This window comes from Maniola jurtina, chromosome 7, assembly GCF_905333055.1.
Source record: "Maniola jurtina chromosome 7, ilManJurt1.1, whole genome shotgun sequence".
Lineage (NCBI taxonomy): Eukaryota > Metazoa > Arthropoda > Insecta > Lepidoptera > Nymphalidae > Maniola > Maniola jurtina.
The window spans coordinates 3399784-3425335 of NC_060035.1; the positions used below are offsets into that span (position 1 = coordinate 3399784).

The 25552-nt window shown below is 37.4% G+C and overlaps 1 protein-coding gene, 1 long non-coding RNA gene and 1 pseudogene across 2 annotated transcripts in view; 1 reads left to right on the top strand and 2 right to left on the bottom strand.

Moving 5' to 3' along the window:
• The first annotated feature begins 54 nt into the window (after nt 1-54).
• On the top strand, nt 55-2994 carry LOC123866885. The gene is made up of 2 exons (XR_006796271.1): nt 55-591; nt 630-2994. It is a non-coding gene; the product is annotated as an uncharacterized LOC123866885 (long non-coding RNA).
• The window catches only part of LOC123866843 (protocadherin-like wing polarity protein stan), a 179278-nt gene continuing 156696 nt past the window's right edge, over nt 2971-25552 (bottom strand). Inside the window, exons 32-58 of the mRNA XM_045908552.1 lie at nt 25326-25439; nt 24801-24975; nt 24262-24404; nt 23608-23794; nt 23417-23509; nt 23218-23327; nt 22099-22308; nt 21393-21579; nt 20748-21047; nt 20226-20465; nt 19313-19757; nt 18302-18443; nt 17416-17637; nt 11949-12169; nt 11394-11540; nt 10943-11140; nt 10416-10508; nt 9885-10001; nt 9401-9519; nt 8523-8708; nt 7828-7929; nt 7107-7329; nt 6411-6656; nt 5698-5861; nt 5167-5235; nt 4512-4566; nt 2971-3109 (exon numbers count right to left, since the gene is read on the bottom strand). Coding sequence (XP_045764508.1) covers nt 3070-3109; nt 4512-4566; nt 5167-5235; nt 5698-5861; nt 6411-6656; nt 7107-7329; nt 7828-7929; nt 8523-8708; nt 9401-9519; nt 9885-10001; nt 10416-10508; nt 10943-11140; nt 11394-11540; nt 11949-12169; nt 17416-17637; nt 18302-18443; nt 19313-19757; nt 20226-20465; nt 20748-21047; nt 21393-21579; nt 22099-22308; nt 23218-23327; nt 23417-23509; nt 23608-23794; nt 24262-24404; nt 24801-24975; nt 25326-25439 — 4548 coding nt within the window. The 3' untranslated portion in view covers nt 2971-3069. The remainder of the gene's footprint in view (nt 3110-4511; nt 4567-5166; nt 5236-5697; nt 5862-6410; nt 6657-7106; nt 7330-7827; nt 7930-8522; nt 8709-9400; nt 9520-9884; nt 10002-10415; nt 10509-10942; nt 11141-11393; nt 11541-11948; nt 12170-17415; nt 17638-18301; nt 18444-19312; nt 19758-20225; nt 20466-20747; nt 21048-21392; nt 21580-22098; nt 22309-23217; nt 23328-23416; nt 23510-23607; nt 23795-24261; nt 24405-24800; nt 24976-25325; nt 25440-25552) is intronic.
• Nucleotides 12469-12597, bottom strand: LOC123867283 (annotated as a pseudogene).

Here is a 25552-nt window from a genome sequence, read left to right on the forward strand (position 1 = left end):
CTTAGTCTAGGAATCAACGGTTTTTCTGGTACAAAAATAAAACCAACATTTTAGCAATAAAATAATTTATTTCAATATAAAACAGTTCAGATGCTACATTTTTGTAGGTATTTACTGCTTCTAACAAACAATTTTCTTACAAAAGGAATGTAGAGTTAAAAAATCACTGAGCGGAATGTAAAATTGTCTAATTGAGTTGACTTTCAGATGAAATTAAAATGGAATTTTTGGTATACCTAGTGCGCGTAAAGCAAGAAGTCCAATCAGAACACGAGGCGTATGACTGCGCATTACGCAAAAACAGATCTCAGCCGGGTTTATATATTTAGTCCTCAGTCTATGATCTGCGCAAACCGCTATGTTACAACTTCAGGTTAGACTACTTGCTTTGCGTCCACTTTAATAATAATAATTGGCGCTGGTTGTACGCAAAACCTAAATAGTTAGAGACAGTAAAATCATACTGTCCTTTTTGCAGGCAACCTTGCAACTTTGTGACAAAAAAACAGTAGGTACAACCTATTCTCATCCTTACAATTTAGTTTTGTGTGCTACCGAGTACCAATTATTATCGAATTAGTACAGTTTAAAGTACTATTTAGTACAAATAAAAATGTATGATATACGAGTACCTAGATACCTAACATTGTACAGACAAATCAAGCTAATTAGATTTATTTAATCTATAGAGAATACTGCACATTTAAAAACCCATTTATTTATTATGGCAAAGTGATTACAGGGAATAATCGAGTAAAGCTTTCTTTCCCTATACCTATATGTATTATACTAATTAATTAATTACATACTACAAAGTGTAAAAAGTCTATTTATTTACAAAATAGGTGGACTCTTCGTTAAATCGCTCAAAATACACACAACACTCTTGACGGTCACGGACAGTATTTACATTGCGTCATATTCGTCCTCAAAAGTATAAAACGTGCGTAACTTTATTTCGCATTTACATTGTAAATAGAATAATGTCATGGAATTCCAATAAGCCGATCATGGGTTTCGCCGATAAGCTTATTGTTTGATCCGCGAAATCCATATCTGACCCATCTTTAATATGTAATTCATTGACAATGTTAAATTCCAATGTTACCCACATTTATCTACTGTAGCAATATAACCGTTACCTATATTTTAAATTTTTTCTATACTTTTTACTACATGCTTCTCGAAACTGTGCCTAATAATATAAAAGCCGATGAACTATTTATTCAAATTGTTTTATAGGTTTGTACAAAACAACTTAGCTACCGTTTGTAATGACGAAATAGCAATGTTTTCTATTTCATAGGTTTTTTTGTTGTTAAAATCATTTAAGTAATTGTGTTGAAAGCAATTTAAAATAAATGTGACATAGGTAGTTTATTTGAAAATTTGTCGGATTTGATTTTTATGCTTAAAATAATATAAGTTAGTATTAGGTAAGTACCTAATTATACCTACTTCAATATGTAATGATCAAAAATTTAGATCAATATAAAACCTTTGAAAAATCATTCATCGACTCTCAGCCTACTAAACTTTAAATGTTAACTAGTAATTATTGTAGTTTTAAATAAGTTTTGGTATCTTATAAAAATATTTCACATCTTGTAATCCTACAGCTAGGGTAGGTACATAATAAAGATCTACGTAATCTTAATAACTTACTTATGTACATTTATCTACTGACTTTGGATCTAACTCTAACAAAATCTAACAAGCCAAAGATTTATAATGAAGCACAATTTTAAAAACATTTTTTTCTACGACATTGGTGGCAATTTTCTGTTACACAAAATTATTATTGCCATCCCGTTCCTCACAAATTTTTAAAGTAAAACTTAAGACGCGATATTTGAGAGTAATTCAGATCTTTGATAATGGGCGCCAAACAGAACGGTTTATTTTGAGGCCGCCATCTTTTAGCAGTGTTATATAATTAATTTTTATTTTTAATATAGTAGGTAGGTACCTACCTACCTAATTATCAAGTAGTTAGTGCCATAGATTAAAAGCTCTATTTTTAACTTAGGTATGAACTAAGTATAGCTAGCTCATTTTCATCTCACACGACTTAATTATTTATTTTTAATTTAATCGTAGTTAGTTAGGTAGGTAAGGAACATAACATTATTTGAAACAGCGTCAAAAAGTTTTACTTCAACCACGCGTTTAAGGTTTAAAACGCGTTAATTAAGTTTTTGTGTACAAGAATAATTGAAATATTATACTTAAATACCTACAGAACTTTTTTGAACTCGATTAAAAATAGTTTTCCATATTTACAAATAATAAAGTCTTAATAATAGATTAAATACTACATTTACATCATATTAAAATATATTGAACACCCGTTTATTTAAAATCCTACAAAATTAACAGATTTTCTCTATTGTTTTTATCTAAAAACAATTTACAAAGTTGAGATCGAATTTCATTGTCATAGAAATTTTGAGCATTTGAGTGCAATATGGTGGATTTATAATAATATTGAATCTTAAAACTACCATTTTTTTTTTATAATGGCAACTATTCTATTTAAAGCATAGACAATGTATGCTTGATAATAATTATTTAGCGGTAAAGTATTTGAAATAACCGCTAAATAATTAACCAAGATGCAAACTTAGCGAAGAGTAAAAAGATCGAAGAAAAAGGTTACTGACAAGATATCACAAAAAACGCAAATAATCCTGTATTTTTAAAAGCGCAATGTATAGATAATAAATCATCTGCCTAACGCTGGAGTTCAACGAACGTGGCGTAGATAGCAGCCGCAGGGTCAATGCCACGTCGCAGACGGGAACGTAGGTCAAGTGGAAGTTATCATCCATGTTAAGGTAATAAAGGTAATAGGCAACACTCTCGTTCTGCGATCTTTCTTTTCTTCTACATCTAGGCTGGCAGGTCGATATTATCTATGGCAGTGAGCACTAAGTTTGTGACAGTCTTTGCAAATACAGCTAAATAGTTATTATTAACATAAATGAGTATTGATATACTTTACAAAAGAATTAAATAAATAAATTAACTAATTGAGATTCATTGGAAACCTTGTACTATGTGGTCTTGTTACACTCTCGTCTCAGCGTCGTCTTCAGTAGTAGATTTCCTGTAACACAATATTATCTGTAATTTAAAACTATCACATTATCTTGATCTACCCTCATTTCGAAAAAAAATGGAATTGGTGTTAGGTATTATTTTACATTTATATTTAACATAAATTATTGTAATAATATTATGTAATTTATTTATAAAAAGCCGTGGATAAATAGATTGGGACTGAGTAAAAGAGATAAAAGATTTTAATGTGGATGCGAAAGGTCTTCCCGCGAAAGAAGTCCAGTTTAAGAAATTAGCTCTAGTATCGACTAACTTGTAGGTTATAGTCGATACTAGAGCTAATGTCTTAAACTAGACCCTTTCAAGTAAAGATTTTTATATAAACTTGTGAGGATAATACTACCATTGGCGCAATTAAAGTGCCATAAGCCTACTTTGTCGTATTAGTTTACAAATTGCGAAAAACCAAATCAAAATTTGAATTTTGCGGGCAGACCCGTCGCTTGCCCCTTAACAGGGTCTAAAGTCTGAGCAAAGTCTAAGTGCGCTCTACAGATTTCAACCTTAGTGCGTTGATTCACGTATAGTTGGTACTGCATACGAATAAATTTTACAAATAGTGAATCCAAATACTTGTTCAGCATGCTTAGAAAATACACATGGAATACTTTACCTCCTCCCTAGGGTGATAGATGATTGCGCGCGCGACACCACCGGTTAGCAAAGCAAAAGATGATTTTACAATGAGTGTTTCTCATACAACCGCCACCATCTATTAAGATATCGATTTACTTACAATTTACATGAACCATAATAGAGTCAGTTAGTACCTATTTAAATAAAAAAGTTCTTAGACCGCCAGCTTAATATAAGAAAATATCTGTTAAAAAATCTGATAAACTGGAAGGCTTTAGGCAATCCTTCTCATACATTTTGTAACAGACAAGTCTCCCATAGTCAGAATTTTGCCAAATCGGACATACGCTTCTTATGTTTGCAGAGTGAGATGATATGAAATGATTTCATATAGTGTGAGCCAAAAGTGCGTTTTCAATACGACAGATTGGTGGAGCGTAGACACTTATAATACCAGTCACATAAAAAAAGTAAATCTAAAGATATGTTAACTGTTTGTCTGAATTTATCACACACAAAATATTATAAAAGGCAAGACTCGTTATCAATCTCGCTAATTGTTTGAATCTTTTGAAATGTCTCAGTTAAGTAATACTTAGTTAATAATATTATAAAGGAGAATTTAAAAAGAATTAATAAAATCGTTATAAAATGATATTGAAAGAGTTTAATAATGTAGGTGAATATTATGAATTACTTTTGTCATGCAACATTAATAATGTTTTATAATTTTTTTTACATGCATTGTGTTTAAAAATAAAATTAATAGACAAGAAAAATTTAATAATATAGAATTTCAGGTAGGTACTTACTCGCTAGTCTCCCCCATGCTCGCTAGTGGCGCCCCCATTTGCTGTTGACCTTCGCCTAAAAAAAGTTTACAATTATTATTTTGAAAAAAAAAGTGCATTTACACATTCGCATGAAAAGCGAGTCGTGTTATGTGCAGGGACGTCAGACGTTCTGCTCACACATTCGTCTCCAGTCTTGTTTTCCACTCGCGTATTCCATCCAGTCAACAATCTCTAAACTAAAATGACAGGCTTACAATGTGTTGCTATCCCTTTCATAATACTCCTTGCGGAAAAGGATAGCACTAGATATAGTCATTTCAATTTAATTAAGAGATTGTATACAAAAGAGCTAGCCATGTGGCCACGTTCTGCGCAAGTAGTTAGATCGATTACCTACTCATCCGATCTGAGTCCCGATCCGATCCAGTGACTTTCTGGATTTACGTACGTTTTAAGCAATTCAATATCACTTTGATATAATGGCGAAGAACATTGCGAGGAACTTTGCACGCTCGAGAGTTCTCCATAACACTTGACCAGCGTGGTAGACTATGAATTGCCCTCTCATTCAGAGCGGAGACCCGTTGCTCAATAGTCAGCAGGTGATAAGTTGAAATGGTGATAATCATGATGATATTTACTATTTACACAGCAAATGATAATGCGTACAAACCTGCGTGCAATTCGCTGTTAAGACGATGCGGCGACTGCGCGCCGCGCGCGCTTACGTGGTCTTCCTCCGCTACACGAAGCGAAATTAACAAGCCATCAAATAATCAATAAGCTCTTGTGAAAGCGACACAAACAAAAACACTTAAATACTAGTATAAAAATGTGTTTGGCAAATGAAAATTATCTACATAAGTAAATAATAGGTACCTACTCGTATATACAGTTTTCACCACGTTTTTTTTGCTTGAAACTACTAAAGTCGGTAAAATAATTAATAAACTATACTTGAAGACCACACGAAACAAACTAATTTATATCAATCTCATGAAAACAAAAACACATAGGTACTTATCTAAAAATGTGTTTGGCAAATAAAAATACCTACATAAGTAAATAATAAGTACTCATATATACAATTTTCACCACATTTTTTTGCTTGAAAACTGTTAAAGTAGGTAAAGTATCAAAAACTATACTTTAAGACCACACTAAAAAGGCACAAACCGAACCACACAACACGTTTCACACTAACCTGTATAAGGGAACAGATATTTGTCGTGCGGATGGTGTTTATCCGAGCCGTCCGACATGCGGTCGCTGTACTCGTACTGCTCCATCTTCCTCTGATAGTCGTTCTTCAACATCGTCGCTATGCCGGAGTCGCGGAAGTCCCGCGGAGGGTATCCGTCGTGCTCCCTTGAATGATTCAATTAATGAGAATTACATAGTACCTACGGATCTTCGACGTTGAGGACCTAAGGTACAAGCAGCAGCAGAGATAGTTACAGGGCGCACTAACACACGTCTATGTGTGAGTGTATGATAGCATCGACGCGATGACGTAAATCTAAACACATGCGCATATATCTGGAACAAGTTATGAGATATATCCGTCTCGCCTGGGCACATTGGCGGACAACGGGACGGCAGAGGATTTTAAATTTATCAATTGAAGAGTATCGACTTCACACCGAAAAGCGCAGGATTGGCAGGTTGGCCGAAAATTGGTGGGGAGAACATTATTAGGTATTTTCGATTTTACTGGACGGTGTCCCACTCATGCTTGCCAAAATGTCTTCGTCATCATCAACCGATAGAGGTCCACTGCTGGACATAGATCTGCTGTAGGGACTTCTACACGTCTTGCGCCACCTGAATCTAGCGACTCCATACAACTGGTCTGTCCACCTTGTGGGGGTCTTCCAACGATGTGAGGCCGCCATTCCAGGTAAAAATGAAACTTACCTTGTTGTAACACTCGAATCCCGAAAATCCCTGGAGCCATACACACTGGACTCCGTGTTCAAATATTTCGTGGGACTGTACCCATAGTCCGAAGTACGGGATGACAAATAAGTTTTGGAGCCGTAAGGGTTTGAGGGTAGTCGGTACATTGTAGGGGAGATTGGGTAGTTGGGATCGTATGGCATTTGCTTCTCTGCGTCGTTCGGCATCACCCCATACATTAGTTCGTCTTCCATTACGCCGTATCTAAAAACCAATCATTTTTTTAAAAGGTGTATTTTTCGAGCCGATGTTTTAATCACCAGATTATATTTAACAGAGACATTTTACTATTTGGTAATTTTTGTACATCCCTAAATCTTTAAGCTTTTGAAATTATTATTGGAATAATACTTAGCAACTTTTCCTACCATTACCATGAGCAATGCTTACCTTCAGAAAGTTATAATCTTCATTTAATGGGAAGATTCTATGCTCTAACTGGCTATATATGTTTTTAAAAAAAAGTCATTTGGCTAGCTAGGAGCCAACTGCCAACCATGATAGGTCATTACGAAAAAAGATATGAAGGCCTAAGCTGAATACAACCCAAATAAACAGATTTAGTTAAGTTTTGTAATACTGTCACTCTTTGGCAAAAGTATAATGTGGTTGCCAAAAAGTGACAGCATCACAAAATTTACTAAAAGTTTATACCTGTTATCAAGAGGCAACCTCGACGCATCAACGCTCGCGACGTATGTATCATGAACATTTTCTAGTATAGAGGGTTTCAGTCGATGTCTGCTCAGTTGGTACACATCCGACGTCAGATCCGGGTTGGGCAGAGGGTTTGGAGACGGCGTCGCGGGTCCAGGGTTACCTCCATCCTCAGAACCAGTTTCTTGGGACCATCTTCCCATATCTGGTCGGTTTGATTCTGCGAATGAATTAATATATTACGAACTAGCTGATGCTCGCGGCTTCGTCCACGTAGATTTACGTTTTTCAAAATCGCACTCTTTGGTTTTTCGGGATAAAAAGTAGCATATGTGTTAATCCAGGGTATAATCTATCTCCATTCCAAATTTCAGCCAAATTGTCAGTAGTTTTTGCGTGATTGAGTAACAAACATCCAAACATCCACACTTTCACATTTATAATATTAGTAGGATTAGGAGATTAAAATTAATTGTTATTGAGGCCCCGAGATGCAGGAGTGGCGATCTTGGATCGGAAATGGCCATGTTGGCGAACTCCCCAAGAGATGGACAGTTGACATGAAACGAGTTGCAGTTGAGACTTGAATCCTAAATTAAATTGCGAAAGTCAAGTGTGATTAGTATAAAAAGTTATTAGTCAAAGGAGTAAGCCAAAATGCTAGGACGAAAATTTGTCCGGATCAATTATTTTCTAATTATTTTATACATTTACTTACCGTCTCTAATATGAGAAGGCCATCTCGGCGTGATAGCTAACGGCGCTCCTTCGGTAATGTTCGGGAGATAGCTTCCTCCCGTACCGCTTGTACCTCGGTCTCCTTGAAAATAGGAATTAAATACTATTAAACTTCTGTCACATCCGTAAACTATTTCACTGTTTATTGGTATATCTTAAAAGTTTTTGGCAGGCTGATCTCACTTGGTCACGTGACTTCTCCTCTTTCTCTTCCGCGATTCGGCCCGCGATATAACCGAGAGGTTGCTGGCGCAATGGGAGGTGGACAGTTGTTCGTGTCTTCTGTGTCGCCGCGGGTAGTACAGAATATACAGGGTGTAACCAGAACACTAGCAAAAACTTAGCGTTATTATTATACTACCTTAACACAATCCAATGCCAATAACCATTTGCCTTATCTTGTAGTTTTAGTGATTTAGTATTTTTCAAACCCGCATTGTACAGCGTGCAGTCAATGCCCCACCTACGACGCGGCATTGACTTCGAGTGACCTATTTACGGAACTTTCGTTGACCTCTAGCGTCGGTCTGATGTTTTATTTGCAATATATTGTGAATCTTTAAAAAACACAGGAATAAAAAAACGTAGTTTTTTATGGTATAGTATCAGTACTATCACCTGTCTTCGTTTTTGCTAGCGTTCTGGTTACACCCTGTATTATAGATAGGTACTCACGATGTGCGGAAGGCGGATGGCTAGAGCGGCGCGACGTGGTGTCGTCGTCGTCGGAGGAGTGGCTGGAGGCGAGGTCGAGGCTGCGCGCGGACGCCTCACTCTCACTATCAGTTCCCTCGGTTCCTTCAGTACCTTCTGTAGCTTCTTCGTTGTCGCCTCGATTTTTACGTCGGAGACGACCTTCGTCTATAAATTTATCACAATTGCATTTTATTTTTAACTAGACCAATGTCCGCGACTTCGTCTCCGAGGATTTCAATTTTTATTAAATCCCGTGAGAGCTCTTTGATTTTTCGTCCTATGTCCATCCCCAGGATGTAAGCTAACGCTGCACCAAATTTCATTAAAATCGGTTAAACTGTTGGGCCGTGAAAAGCTCGCAGACAGACAGACCGATAGACAGACAAAGACAGACACACTTTCAAATTTATAATACTATACTATGTATTTTTGTTAGAAAAACTATAAATAAAACAATTCACACAGATATCACATTTACAAAAATTAAAACTAAAACTCGTCGAGCCAGTTACCTTGTCCTACCCAAAACCAGAACAAATTATGACAGAAAAACCCTTACCTATGAAGGAGCTAAACTTTACAATAAAATACCGGCACAGATAAAAAATGTACACTCATTCAATGCATTTAAAACTGAGTTAGCTGCTCACATTATGAGTAATTCAAGTTACTTCGATAAATGCATTGAATGAGTACTATTTATTTAAGCAAAAAAATGGCGAATAGTGTATTCTTAGAGTTAAGTTCTCATGTGAATGACTTTTCTATGTCTTTATGAGAATAAATATCTTTAAACCTATATGTATGGATAGTTCAGGCGTCAGTGGTTAAGGTTAAAGTGAATAGTGGATCCTTACCCTCTTTCCTCGTATGCAGTGAGGAGTCAAATCCTCTCAGATAGGCGGGCATGTCACTGGCACTGGTGTTATAGTTGGACGTCGACGTGCTCGTGTGACGCAGCTGGCCATCGCTGCGGCTGCAATATAACCCTTCACTAATCAAACGAATCCCTTCATTACAGTAGATAGCATTAGCAATAAGCAATCGGAAAATCGATTATCACCTTAGGATTAACTTAAGACACTTTTCAAAAAAGGGTAAAATACCATATTCTGTTGTACACAATCTCCAAATGAAACTGACAAGTCTAAATCTAATGCAGCTAACTGTCCTTTTGCATTATACCTACCATTGCATCATTTTAAGTTACTTTAGAATTTTCAATATGTGTAGGTGCAACATTAAACGATGATTGAAACCTTAATGTTATTTTATTTGTATTTTTCAAATAAAAAAACTTCCAAAATTTTGCATATGGGCCATTATTAGGTGAGTTCTGACCTGTACGGACTAGAGCTGGTTTTGGTAGTGGATCTTGAAGTGGTTGAAGAGGCCGATATCCCGATGTTGCGGAGTTGTCGGCCAGGCTCGGTACTGCTGTGGTAGGCTAGCGCTGATCTGTTTAAGGTGTTAGTGCGGTTAGTGACAAAATTCATTATAGGCAAGCGCTTGACCACAATCACACCTGATGGAGAGTGATGATATGGTTTAAGATGGGACGCGTTTACCTAAAAGTTGCCTATTCACTCTTGTTTTAAAGATACTAGGATTAAAACGTTTTCGTCAGAGAAACAAATATGCTGTAGATTACAAATAAATCGTATATCTAAAAACCTCTAATTTATGTTAGTGTACATTTATAAAACTGACCAGCAATTTTTATTATTGTCCTGTTGGAAATTGCTGGCGTGCATACAGAAAAGAATCGATTTACGTTTTGTTTCAATAAAAGATTGGAGCAATTTCCGAGCAAGTATGACAAAAATAACTTGTAAGTTCTTCGCGATAAGCAAAGGCTAAAATGAAGGTTACCTGTTCACTTGCGACAGATTTTGAGCACTCGTGCTTATAATGACGGACGTGTCAGCAAGTGGCACCTTCTTCCCCATACATCGCAAAATTGTCCTGTGAGCAATGAATAAATTATAATAATAATTTAGGTTGTACATAATATGTGTTGTTTAAAATGACAGATCAGGAACGTATTTTGCGCTTTGGGCAATTATTTTGTGCCTTCCTAAGGAACTCTGAATAATTCTTGGGAAGGAAAGTATTAAAACCGGTGTTGGGTCATGCGCAGTATAGGTTCCGTAGATGCCTGTCACAATTAAGTAGCTGGTTCACACAACTCACAAATTCGTCTAAGTAATTTTTAATGAAACTACGACTCCAAGTACATTTTGCCGAGCGCGTTGGGCCACTGTATGATTATTATGAAGAGTAATTCTTATTCTTTTAGATTCATAAGAATTTTGGATTTATGGTTTCGGCTTCATTCAGACTATATGGGTAGGGGGTAGGTAAGTATGAAACATTTATAGAAAAGAATTTACTCTCACCTCTTCAAGTTATCCCGCACTCGTATGTTAAAAGCGATGTATCCCAGTGAAGCCGCCGCAGCGTGCAAGGCGACCGCTCCGGCCAGCACCGAACTGAGCACGTTCCTCCGATCGCCCGCCTCGCTGCCGAGTATCAGCCCGCTCGCCCACGCCACGCAAAGCAACGGCAGGCAAACTATACTGACTGCTAGAAGCATCCTAAAAAAGAGTCAAGTTTTATTAAAACACGTCCACTACGCCAGATAAGTAGGTATGGTTTCATATACATCCCATGGGTACTCCTTAATTTTTAGAGTTAAAAATAGCTTATGCCACTCTAAAGATCTTTAACTGTACCCATGCATAAAATGACGTTGATCCGTTGCTCCGTTGAGACATGATTGAAAGACAAACAAACACACTTTCGCATTTATAATATACCATATTATTATAGATTAGATAACTTAAACACCTTAAATTCCCAAATCCAATAACGTGGTCCCGAACAGTGAAGGCGGCGCGAGTGGCGCCCGCCAGGAAGATCAGCGCGGCCAGCGCGTACACTCCTGCGGGGATCACCACCCACCACACCACCGCCTCGTGGCAGCTCACCCAGCAGCTGAGGGACGAAACAAATTAGTGATTGAGGAGCTGGCGAACAAAACGGTGTAATTTAGCTATATTATACAGGATACCGTGGCCGCAATTCATTAGTGACGAGATGTCGCTGCCACGCGCTAACTAGATAACTAGTCACTACGTAGACTATTTTTTTAAATTGTTTTATTTAAAGGTTTACTTGCGATTTAACATATAAACGTAATAACTATAATAAATACATTGATTTTTCTGCCATGCTTACTATGTTAAATCATTCAAAAGTAAAGACTGCATGCAAATTCCGTACAAAAGTTGCAAAGGGGATAATAAATAATTAATTAAAGTATAGATTCCATAAAATGTGTCTGTATGGCTAAATATAGTAATTTAGGGAATATTAATGCTAACTAACATAGCTTATACTCACAACAACGCGTTTCCGTACTGGTGCTGATGCTGCGCGGCCGCAAGCGCGAGCGCGACCGCGGGCGCGGCGTACGCGGCGGCGAGCTGCGCGGCGAGCGGCCCGTGGTTCACGTCGCGCAGCTCGCGCACCAGGCGCCGCAGCTGCCACGCGTCGCACGCGGCCCACGCCAGCGCGCACACCCACCAGTAGTGCAGGCCCATTGCCACCACTTTGCACGCGAACTGGGGGCAAATAAGTGTACCTATAGTATAGAGTAATAAGTAATAGTGTTAAGTCAATATTATGGATTTCTGAAGCTCTAGCTAGTGGAAAAAGTATCGCCACTTAAAAAAAGTTTAACACTGATGGGTAATTATTATTAATAACTCAAAATAGAAATGAACCAATTCTCAATCAATTAGAAAAGCAGAGTGGACTGTATAATTATAGACGATATTAAAATAGGTACACTAAGCTTTCACAATAATCGGAGAAAATTAAGAATTTGAACAAGAAATCCATTTCGCTAGTGTTATTACGAGGGGGACGGCGCGTACGCAGTCCCCACTACCAAAAATTACGCGTCCGAGTTATCCACATTAGGGATAATCGCAGAGGTCAACCCAGCCGCAGTGCAATGGAAGGGCCTCGCTCTGGGGGAACCGCCTATTTCATTGGTGTGTTACAAATAAAACATGGATGCTCTTGGATTTGATTTTATTTCCATTCACACGACACAGACAGACATTGTATCAAGACAGCGATAGGTGACAAGTGACAGATGACGTTAGGATATTACACAGACTAATACAATACCGTAACATCTCCCTTTTTTTTTTAACACTAGGTACTAACTGTTAACAATTTTATTATTATGACAACGACAGATTTTTTATATTTTATAAACACAAGTATATACATAGTACAAGTACAACATTATTTTTTATAACACCACAAGAAAATCACTTATGACTATCCAGGCTGCATGGTTTACAACCTTTGCCTTTCTCGATACATTGACAGACTACTACTAAAATTGACATTTGTTTTTTGAACCTTTACCTTTCCTGAAAAATAATTTAAATACTAACATTTTGTTTACATCTTTAAATAATTGAAATACTAACAAACTTACTAACAAATAACAATTTCATTTTGTTTACATCTTTATAGGTATACTGACTGTGTTGTGTGCTGTGGAAAATGATATTATGTGTGTACTGACTGTTTAATGATAAACTGACGGTTTCTCCTAAACTGTCCTAGTTCACTATTTATTAGATAACTTCTAGGTTCAGGACCTATCTGGATAATAACTCCAGGAACCCATTTTTTGTGTTCAGGTTTGTGTTTAAATAAGATTTTATCACCTACATGTAATGGTTTAAGCATTTTTGTATGTTTATTATAATAAAATTTTGTGTATGACTTTTGTTTTTCATTTAATTTCTTTATTTTATTCATATCACAAAGCTTAGGTAGCAAGTTTTCTTTTCCAGTAGGAACTACTGTACGCAGTTGTCTAGACATACACAGCTCTGCTGGTGAATATTGACTTTGTTTAGGGGTATTTCTGTACAAAAGTAATGCTAAATACATATCAGATTTGTCAGTTTTACACTTAATTAACATATTTTTTATAGTTCCAATAGTCCTTTCAACTAAACCATTTGACCTACTTAAGTATGGACTAGAAGTTATGTGTTCTATGTCCCATTCTTGAGTGAATAACTTAAACTCTTTGCTATTAAACGGGGGGCCATTGTCTGTTATTGCAATCCTGCAAATTCCATGACGGGCCAATATTGACTTTAAATGTGTAATTACTTGGCTAGCTGAATAGCCTGATGTTAACTTGGCAAGTTCTATATACTTTGAATAATAGTCAACTACCATTAAGTATTTAGTTCGTTCAAATTCAAAAATATCTATACCAATTTTGTACCATGGTATGTTTTCATACTCATGTTGCATAATTGGTTCTTTACTATTATTTCGACGGTAAGATAGACAAATGTTACATTGACCTATATATTTTTCTATGTCATTTTGCATATTTGGCCAAAAGACTGTAGTTTTTGCTAGACGGATTGAGCTGTTTATACCTTGATGGGCAGAATGAATTAGTTTTAATATATACTCTCTCATTGACTCTGGGATTATAATGCAGTTAGATTTGAAGACAACATTATCAATGACATATATTTGATCTTTGAGACTATAATAAGATTTGACTGACTGACTAACTGAACGCTTATGTTCAGGCCATCCGTTGTGACAATATTGAATTATTTGACTTAATGTTTGATCTTGGACTGTAGACTCTTGAATTTCTTTTAATTTCTCTGGACTGACTGACAAATTAGACATTATTATATTAACATGTAAATCTATATCTTGATCAACTTCTGACAAACAAGTTTCACTTAATGCTGCTCTAGACAAAGTATCTGCAATATATAAGTAACGACCAGGCTTGTATACAACAGTTAAATCATACGGCTGCAGTCTAAGCATGATTCTTTGCAATCTTGGGGGAATGTCATATAGAGCTTTTTTGAAAAGAGTTATGAGAGGTTTGTGGTCTGTCTCCACTGTTATGTTATGACCATATATGTATTGGTGGTACTTAGTACAACCAAAGAGGACAGCTAGTAGTTCTTTCTCTATCTGCGAGTAGGACTGTTGTATTTTACTTAGAGAAGCAGATGAATATGCAATGGGTTGCTTGTCATGGGATAACACTGCACCCATGGCATCCTTCGATGCGTCTACAGATAAAATTATTTCCTTTTTAGGGTCATAGTATGTTAAGACAGGTGTTGAACAAATAACTTTTTTAATATTATTAAATTGAGACTCATGGTGCTCTGACCAATACCATTCAGTATTTTTTGATAAAAGTGCTCGCAAATGACTTATTTGCTGTGACAAATTTTTAATAAATGGACTAAGATAATTGATCATACCTAGGAATCTTTGAAGATCTGTTATATTTTTAGGACTTGGCATGTTACAAATAGCTTTTACTCTAGACTTATCAACTTGTACACCTTCTTTACTAAATATATGACCTAAATATTTGACTTCTTTTTGACAAAACACAGACTTTTCTTTGTTAAATTTTACATTAATTTGACGTGCTCTTTCTAAGACTTTTTGTAACCGTTGATTATGTTCTTCTACAGTTCTACCATAAATAAGAAAATCATCCATCATAATTTTAACACCTTCAATATCACCAAATCTTTTTATCATTTCTCTATGAAATATTTCTGGAGCTGCATTAATACCAAAGGGTAACCTAGTGAATCTATATCGTCCAAAAGGTGTAATAAATGTACAGAGCTTAGAAGAAGCTTCTGACAACTTGAGCATCCAATAGCCTTTATTGGCATCTAATGTTGAAAAATACTGAGCTCCAGCAAGACTAGATTTAATTTCATCTAAGGTTGGAAATTGGAAATGTGATCTTAAAATTGACTGATTTAGCTTTCTAGGATCAATGCACAGACGTAATTTACCATTCTTTTTTGAGGTTAAGACTAGAGCGCTTACCCATTCAGTAGGCTCTTCAACTCGTTGTATGACTCCACTTTTTTCCATAGATTCTAGCTCTTGTTTTAGTGGTTGATGAAGACGGAATGGAACCCTTCTGCATGCCTCTATAGATGGAGTTGCATTAGGCTTCAAGGTTAGTTCGCATTGAAAATCTGTTAGACAACCTAAACCTTCAAACAAGTCCTTATTTGTATCAACTATATCTTGACATGTTAAATTCTGGAAAGAAACACTATTAATTTTTCTTATTAAATTTAAAGTTTTACAGGTATCCCTACCTATAATATTTTGACTTTTCATGTCGACTATATGAAAGTTAACTGTATATGACTTATTTTTATGAATCACTGACAAATTGCATTGACCTACCAGAGGGATAATTTCTCCACTGTATGTAGAAAGTGTGTTCTTACTTTTGTGTATGTTGGAAAGTGGCAGATTTAATGAGTTGTATGTGTGACTGGATAGAATATTTGTGTCTGCTCCAGTGTCTAATAAAAAATTTACCTGTATTTGGTTTATACATAGATCAATACAAATTAGACTTATCATCCTGTATACAGTAGACAGAACCAAGATAAAACAAAGATTCATTATTTACAGACTGATTTTCACAATTGACTACTTTTACTTGATGTGAACGGCAAAACTGAGCGAAATGATTGGACTTATTACACTTTCTGCACTTGACACCTTGAGCTGGGCACTTGAATCTATGTACCTGACCGCACCGACCACATGATGTATTCCTCTGACTTGACGTTGATGGTGTGCGTTGACGTGTTTGCTGTGACTGGTGTCTGGACCTGTTTCTATGGGAAGAGTCTCTGCGACTTGGTGATCTTGACACGCGTCCTATGAAATGTAATGATGCGTCTTCCAATGCTTTTGCTTGTTGTTTAGTAGACTCACAGCGCTTGGCTATGTTTATTGCCTCCTCTAGGGTGTTCGGTTTTTCAATTAGAATCCTTTCTTTATAGTAAGTGTTGTTGCAGTTCCAGCTAAATATGTCTCTGAGCAAGCTTTCACGTATGTCACCAAATTCACAAGTGTGACTTAAATTTTTTAGATCCGTGACATAGGTGTCTATAGATTCATTTGGTAGTTGTTTCCTGCTAAATAATTTATGCCTTTCTATCGTGACGTTTATTTTCGGAGTGAAATACTGTGTAAATTTGTTACAGAGATCGCCAAAACTAACTTTTTCGATATCTAGGTCAAATGAGTAAAAAATTTCCAGACAATCTGATCCGATGAATTGCAAGAGAATGGCTGTTTTACGTGCATCTTCGGCTTCATCTAAATTATTTGCCTTTAAATAGACTTTCAGTCGTGTGAGCCATTTTTTCCATAGCAATGGGACGTTGTTACCTTCAACGATGAACGGCGGCAGGGTCATGCCTACTGGCAATGGCGTCATGGCGTGGCTGGTTGACGACTCGCTGTGACCTGGTGGTCTTCTAGGCTTTGTGTTCACAAAATCTTCGTCCTGCATTGTTTTTCTTTATTGTGATCCCTGTTCTGGCACCATATTTCATTGGTGTGTTACAAATAAAACATGGATGCTCTTGGATTTGATTTTATTTCCATTCACACGACACAGACAGACATTGTATCAAGACAGCGATAGGTGACAAGTGACAGATGACGTTAGGATATTACACAGACTAATACAATACCGTAACACCGCCTTCATGATCACGGTGTCCCCTACGCCAGGTAAGTATGATATCACATTGTACAGGAAACGAGTTATACTTTGCCAAGCAACGATGCGACGCTGCCACGTCAAGTACTAGTGGCGCCATCTAGTTTTAATTTGCGAACAAATTCAACAATGGCCGATGACGGGAAAATTCTTTCGCTAGTTAAAATTCATTTCGCAGCTAATGCGCTATTAATTTAATTTAAAAAATCCTATTATTACCTCATTCTGAACTAAAGAACTGCGCGCTTTCAAAGCGATCAAGTACAACAGTTCGGCCATAAACACGCAGAATATCAGATGCTTGTGGATGGAATTGGATACGGTCGCCGCTCCACCGCGCATAAGGCAAAGAGCTGTCCAAGTCCACAGCAGCAGTGGTAGAGATATGCTGAAGCCAGTGTATGATGTTACCGACTCTAGGAGAGATGGCTCTGGTATGAACTGCGAAAAAAAAAACATTGCTTAAGTCTATTAATCCGCACTTGACCAGCATGGGTACTATGGCTACACCCTTCTCATTCTGAGAGGAGACCCGTGCTCAGTAGTGAGCCGACAATGGGTGGATGATAAAGATGATGATTACTGAAAAAAAGAGATGAATAAAAATAATTTATTATCATTTAAAAAAGAGAGGAGTACAACTTGTTTGGGTTTTCTTTTAACGGAAACGGCTTTCACTTGTACGTATAATAGGTATAAACGTATTAGCTCATGTCCGCGACTCCGGCCACGTGGATAGGTAGGTTTTAAAATCCCATGGGAACACTGATTTTCTGGGATAAAAATAGCCTTGTCCTATGACTTTAACTACTTATATCCATGCAAAAATTCAAGTCTGTCCATTGCTCCGATGTGGCGTGATTGAAGGACAAACCAAGTAACAAATAAGATTTCACATTTATATTATAGGTAGCGATTTTCACAAAATAAATCATAAATTAAAAGCAGAAAAAGTTGTAACTAATACAAATTAAATAACTATTTTTTGCCTGCGATAGATTCGGTAATTTATATCACAAACCAAGATTACTTGCCAGTAAGATCGGCATAAGAATTATTTTACAGGTGCCAAGTTGAATAATTAAATAGAGAATGCATTAAGTACCTCAATATCAACTTCATCAACTAAAACAGCGAAGGTGGAAAGGTGATTGCAAGTGCAGTTTATCAGTAATGGCTCATCGGAGTACGGAGACCAATCGTAGTCTATTTCCGTGTGGCAGCCAACACGGGACCATTCTCCAGACCTGTTGACAAATTACAAAGCAAGTAATGCATTGCTTTAAAGCATGATACTGTAAAACTGAATGATTTTCAGACTAGACTACAGGGCGATTACGCACTGCATCCGATCTGAATCCGTGAAAATACGTTTCGAAGCATTCATAGAACTATTTGTATGGTAGCTTACGCACTAGCTCCGCTTACCGTAATCCGAGTTCTCTCCGTCATCTGTGAGAATATCTCGGATGTGCCTCGGATTCAAATCGGACGTATGACGTAGATATGTCAAAGATGTCTACTGAACACCTTGGATTTGGATCAGAGATCGAACGCAATAGCATAAGCAATATCCTAGTTCGGTCCTAGTTTTCATATCCGTATTTTCGCTTTAAAGTCCTTTAAGAGAAGAGTCAAAGTCCAATGCACTGCTCGCAAACCAAGTAGGTAGGTACAATATGAAGTTGCAACATGGAGACTAAGATTAAATACATTAGCCTGGCTGAGGTCTGTTTTTGTCAATTCGCAGTCATATGCCTCTTGTTCAGATTGGACTACTTGTTTTGCGCTCGACTTTCTGCTTTATCTATTAACCCATTACTGTTTTCTTGAGATAAGAATGCAGAGCTTCGGCAAGCGACTTGACTAAAGGGTACGGGATTTCATCTATTAGATATAACAATTATTATTATCAGATGTTAGTGGTAATCTAAATGTAATCTTCGAGGCACGAATAAGATCATACAGTCAGTTAACCATCCAGTTACAAACTTGGATGAAAGTTACCCAGTGCAATCAACTGAAACACTGTGCCAAAACTATGGCCTAGTTGGTAAAAATTAATGACATCCGACACATGAACTACATTTTACTAAAATTATACTTTAACACTTACCCTCTCAAAGTAGACCAATGCACACATTGCGGGTTCGTTCTTGAACCGAAAGTATCTCTATTGATATCCAACCACAATTGCAATCTTATTGGCTTCTTCAAACGTACTCCATTCAAACTTTTATATACCAACTTTTTCTTCCCCACCTCTTTGGTGGAGTTAGCTTCTTTATTTTTTTCGTTATCCATAATTAGGGCTAAAACTTTCGGACCCTCAGAGTTTTCCAATCTTTCTTCTACATAAGATGAATCATTTTCTTGGAAGTTTTCGTTGTACGATTTCTCTGATTTCTTATACGCTGGTTGTATAACTACTGGTCCGTGGTTATCGTGGTTTGAGTTTTCATCTGTTTGAGGCCATGGGTCGTGTTTTGAATGTGTACTGGGGGCTATGTGGTTGTCAATATTGTTTGGGTGAGGATGACCTTTGTTATTGTATGTGAGGCCTGGAATATAATTGAATACTTTACTTCTTAGGCTTGGCGCAAACGAGCCGTTCACTTTATCACTACAGCCATTATGTAGGTACTTTAAAAATTACTACCAACTACTTGTAAATTTCGTGAAAAGAAATCGTAAGTCTATATTCTAATCTTATATTTCTTGCAATATTTTTATTACTAGGAGCCACTGGCACAATTCGTTGCAGCCATGGTATGGAGCATTAAAGTCACCGTCCAAGATGACGAAGTCTCCTAAGGAGAGGAGTGAGTAGATGTCACTCTCTAATAGATCTTTCAACGGAGAGAGATAGACGGATATACTATACAAGAAACGACTTATACTTTTCTACGCAGCGATGTCATACAGCAATGTAAAATACTAGTGGTGCCAAATTTCTTGGCGATAATAATATTAGTAACATGGTCTAACTTCTTTGTTGAGGTTCTAATAAATTGAAATCTTTTACAAACCTTCGAAATCCTCCATATTGTTATCAACACCACTTTCGTCAGTCTCCTTCGTCTCTCTAACCCATACATACTCCGGTACAAATAACGCCACTTGCAGTATCGGCGATCCTATAGTAATATTGACTCCCCAGCGCCGACTGACCGACTCGTCCATACGTAAAGGCATGAGTTGTGAGGTGTTTCTCGAATATTGTAAGTAGGAGAATACTGCTCGAGATTCGTAGTTTGTTTCTAAGTTTTCTGTTAGAAGACAAGAAAAATGTTAATGGAAATACCTACTAGATCTCAGAACATATTAAGGATCTGTATATAAATCGTAGAACTGTTTGAAGAATTTATCCTGAAGATACTAACATCTATAATTTTACTAAAAAAAATTTAATTAATAAATAGTCTTGGCATAATAAATTGATACACAATTCTTTTGCAATAGGCCTAAGAGAGGCTAAGGGCATGTGTTAGGGACTCTTAAAAAGACTATAAAAGCTAAAAATTAAAAATAAGGAATGAAAATATGAATACCTTGGGCATTATTGATCCCAATCAAATCCAACGGAAGCAGAACCCTTGAGAATTTATCAAATTTGTTCTTACTCCTCACATAATTGTTGTACTTTGGAAAGGAGACGGTCGGACTGGAGGGTTTTTTGTTCTTCGCTTTTCCAATGCCGTAATAGCCTGGAGTCTGTATGGGAGAATGTATGAAAGCGGATGTGTCCGGTAGAACGACTCGTTCAGTTGTGTACGAGTCTCCATAACGGTTGAGCGTTGTTGGTTCAAAGCCGTAGATAGATTCTGCTGTTACTATGTCCACGCCGATCACTGAAATTTAAAGTTATGCTTTAGGAAACGCACACGCATAACAAAAGCATCGGTCAAGTGAAAGTCGGACTCGCATACGAAGGGTTCCGTACCATCGTACAAGATATTGACAGACACGACGGACGGATGGACGGATGGACGGACGGACGGACGGACGGACGGACAGACGGACAGATGGACAGACTGACAGACAACGGAGTGATCTTATAAGGGTTCCTTTTTCCTTATGAGGTACGGAACCCTAAAAATGTATAATATTACAGGATAAATATCGCCGAAATAGGCGATATGGACAGTCAACAATTCACTTTGGAATTTACCATAATATAACTAAAGAAATGTTACCCAAATCCGAAGTGACGATCTCAAAGGGGCTAGTGTAGGTATCGTGCTGGCTTTCAGCGAGAACTGCGATGTATTTGTCAAATTGTTGCAACAAATGTTCCACGCCACGGCCTGTCAGCTCTCGTATGCGACGCCATTCCTTGTCGTATTTTATGTTCAGTATCGTGTTAGCGGATTTTATTATATTCTGAAACGTAATTAAAAAAATATTCATCTAGATTAATTTTAGGATCACGTCTTATAAAATAGGTGCATGATGAAATGTCCATTAATGATCGATCAAAACATTAAATAAATTGTAAGTGTAAATGAAGTCTAAAAACTGGCTTTTGGCAAATCAAGTAGAAGAAATTCATATTTGCTACATAATGAAACATTTCTGATAATACAATGTCCAGAAAGTCTCCTAAGTGTTTGTTTTCATCATAACAATTTCAACCGTATGCCTAACTAAATAAAGCTGAATTTGAGTTGCAATCAAAATGACGTAGCCTTTCGACTGCTCTTTACACCATGAATCTGACTGAGCTCAAAATCAAGTAGATGTTTCAACTTTATTTTTGGAGCTTAAAGAAGTTTCAAGAACTTGTAAAAGTCTAATCGAATAAAAATATTTTGAATTTGAATTTGAATTTGAAAACTCACAAACACCGACAATCGTGTTCGCTAGGAATACAGCTAAAATGGTAAGGAAGTCTACACTCACGCGAACATAGTCCTTATCCTGGCTATGCGTGAGGTTCAAGCCCGCTTGCCGCAGCTCGTACTGCAGCAGCTCCAGCAGTATCCCCTCCGCGACCAACACGTCGGCGCCGAACAGACGCGGCGTGTTCGCGCTCGCGCTCGCTAAGTCCTCCGCCAAGCGAACACCGACGAACGTGTTCACTTGCAACTCGCCGGTTTCTATTTTATGCAGCTACAAGTGTAAATTAAAAATTTATAACACCCCCGACGATCCAAAGTATTTGAGTTTTCCAAAACATCATTTTCAAATAAATAATTATGTATTCTTTTCTACAAGAAAACTAGAAAAGAGCTGATAACTCTTAAACGGCTGAACCAATTTTTTTAGATTATAGCTAAGAACACTCTCGATCAAGCCACCTTTCAAACAAAAAAAACTAAATTAAAATCGGTTCATTCGTTTAGGCGCTACGATGCCACAGACAGATACACAGATACACAGACACACAGATACACAGATACACAGACACACAGACACACAGATACACACGTCAAACTTATAACACCCCTCTTTTTGGGTCGGGGGTTAAAAATGGCCAAATTTTGAAATTTTACTTGTAAATTAAAATGGGTATGATTAATGCGCTGATATGTGAGTCAGGGCGGTTAAGTTCTGTTCACAAAGGGTCTGTTACTTTTGGACCAAAATTTTATCTTTAATTTTAATCATGGATAATAGAACATTTAAGGTCCTTTGGCTATTTAAAATTCTGTACTTTGGATAGAAAGTTGAAAAGCTGCAACCAGAAGTTGAAGTTCTCATTACTCGATTCAATATTGGAAAGGTTAAATTCAAGGCATATAATATATTCAATTCAATTCGTTTACACCGTATAGAAGTCAATTCAATCTAACTACAACTAGCAACCACAAACGACGTCGCTAGATGAAAACATTACTCTTTGTCCCTTATCTAAAAATCTAACCTCTGGGCAAAATTTTAGATTTATAGCATTGAAGATGCAAGAGTTTCGGAGTAAGCCAGTGAATCAGGACTTTCTTTTTATATGTATAGATGAGCAGATCGTTGTCAAATAATTCAAATATCGGGAAAAGATTTTTATATTCAGCCTGTTCGTACCTGTTTCCTTAATTGGTAGAATGTAGATGTTGTACAATTAAACATATTTGGTTCCTGCCATGGTATCACTTGAGTTTTATCGCACATACGAGTCGCTTTACCACTCGACCCTAAAATGTAAAATGTAAAAATTTAAAAAACATTAACACAGATGGGAATCGTACCATGAAAGAGTTCAAGGGATGATAATATAAATTACCTGTTGGGCAATCCGTGATAGCTTCGACTCCAAACTTCGTCTGTGGCCACCAAACACCGTGAGAAAATGATCGAGGGCATCCATCATAAACAACTGAAACAAAAATTTATTTATTTGCTTCCTTTTAGTGGCCTTTACGCAATAGGCCAAACTTTAAGTGAACATATGTTAAGGTTATGGGGTGTACAAACCTTTGCATCCCGCACTAGGCGTGACCTCAGCATAGAGGTTAGCACAGGAGTCACAAGCTCGACCAATGACTCCACTGCGACAGTAGCACTGTCCAGAAAGAGTTTCACACGATCCGTTGAGCGAACCGGCCGCGTAACACTGACAGGGGATACACTGCTCTGACCCTAAAGGCTTGTAATGGTTTTCCTGCAAGATAATATCTCGTATGGTGTAACCAGAACGCTAGCAAAAACTTAGCATTATTATTACACTACCTTAACACAATCCAATGCCAATAACCATTTGCCTCTTGTAGTTCTAGTGATTTAGTATTTTTCAAATTCGCATTGTATAGCGAGCAAAACTCGAGTCAATGCCCCACATATGACGCGGCATTGACTTCGAGTGACCTATTTACGAAACGATCGTTGACCTCTAGCTTCGGTCAGATGTTTTATTTGCAATATATTGTGAACTTTTAAAAAATAGAGGATTTTTATTTTTTCGTAGTTTTTTTTTTGGAATCTTATCAGTAATCATTAGTACTATCACCTGTCTTGGTTTTTGCTAGCGTTGTTACACCCTGTTTATCTCGGATGCAAGATAATGCGTAAGAAAGTTTCAATTTTGACCCCACGAAACCATCTACGTTTTTTTTGTTGCTAAGTTATTACCTTGCATCGACATTGTCCAGTGCCAGTATCACAATGAGGATGTAGGCCGCGCGCGTCGCACGCGCACGGCCCGCACGCGCCGCGCCGCGAGCCCCACCACCCACTGGGGCATTCCTGCATGTCCTCTTCTATACATCCTTGCCCTGTACAACAATGTAACAATATAAATAGATATAAACCAATGAAGCATGGTAAGGTTGAGTAAACTTATCATTATTATAAATGCGAAAATGTATGAGTCTGTCTGTCCGTCTATTTCTCTGTCTGTCTCTCTATCTATGTCTCTGTCCGTCTGTCTATCGTCTGTCTGTCTGTCTGCCTATTTATTTGCCTATCTGTTTGTCTGCTAGCTTTCAATGGTCCAACAGTTTAACCGATTTTGATGAAAGGTACGGAGGTAGCTTATATCCCGGGGAATAAAATAGATAAAAAGTTATCTCGGAAAATTAAGGTGTTCCCACGGGATTTTTAAAAACCTATATCCACACGGACGAAGTCGCTGGCATCAGCTAGTTTTATTATAAAAAAAATAAACTTACCAGTCATCATATACCCTACAAAGCAGCTACAAGAGTACCCCTTATCGCTGTCATTGGGCACACAGAGCGCGTGTTGGCCGCACGGGCTGAGGTCGCAGGCCGCGACGCACTGCGGGCCCAAGCGACCCGGGTCACACACGCATTCCGTGTTATCCCACGAGGATATACATTTGCTCTGGAAATTGAGGGCTCTTTTAGTAAACAGAAGTAGGGTATTAAAAAAGTTGCTAGTGCGGCTAGACCTTTTGAACTAAACTACAGGACAGGAGAATAACCCATTGTAGGCAATAGGGATGATGACTACTAGTCAAATCAGCGTTCTGCTTAGGTATCCCTCTAAGCATAATTACCCAAGTAATAAGCTGACCAAAAATGCAGGATAGTATGAACTTCTCCATTGTTGATTGAATTTTCACAAGAAAATAAAATATAACTTTTTATGGCCCTACTGTATATACACGTCACTACGCACGTGTCACGTGTACGCAATTGGTGTGAATCGACCTTTAAGCTTGCAACACTTACGTATGGTGGACAAATCGACAGCATACAGTCCGCTCGCGACTGGCACCCGTCTCTCACGTTTTCTCTGACGGTCGGTCGATTTAGTAGCGACTGAGCAGTTCCCACTCGGACATCCTAGAAAATGATTTTTATTGAATACCTCTTCAACATGACTTATTAATTATCACATTCCAAATATATTTTATGATTATTTACAAAGTGGATTCCCTAATCAGTTTGGGATATAG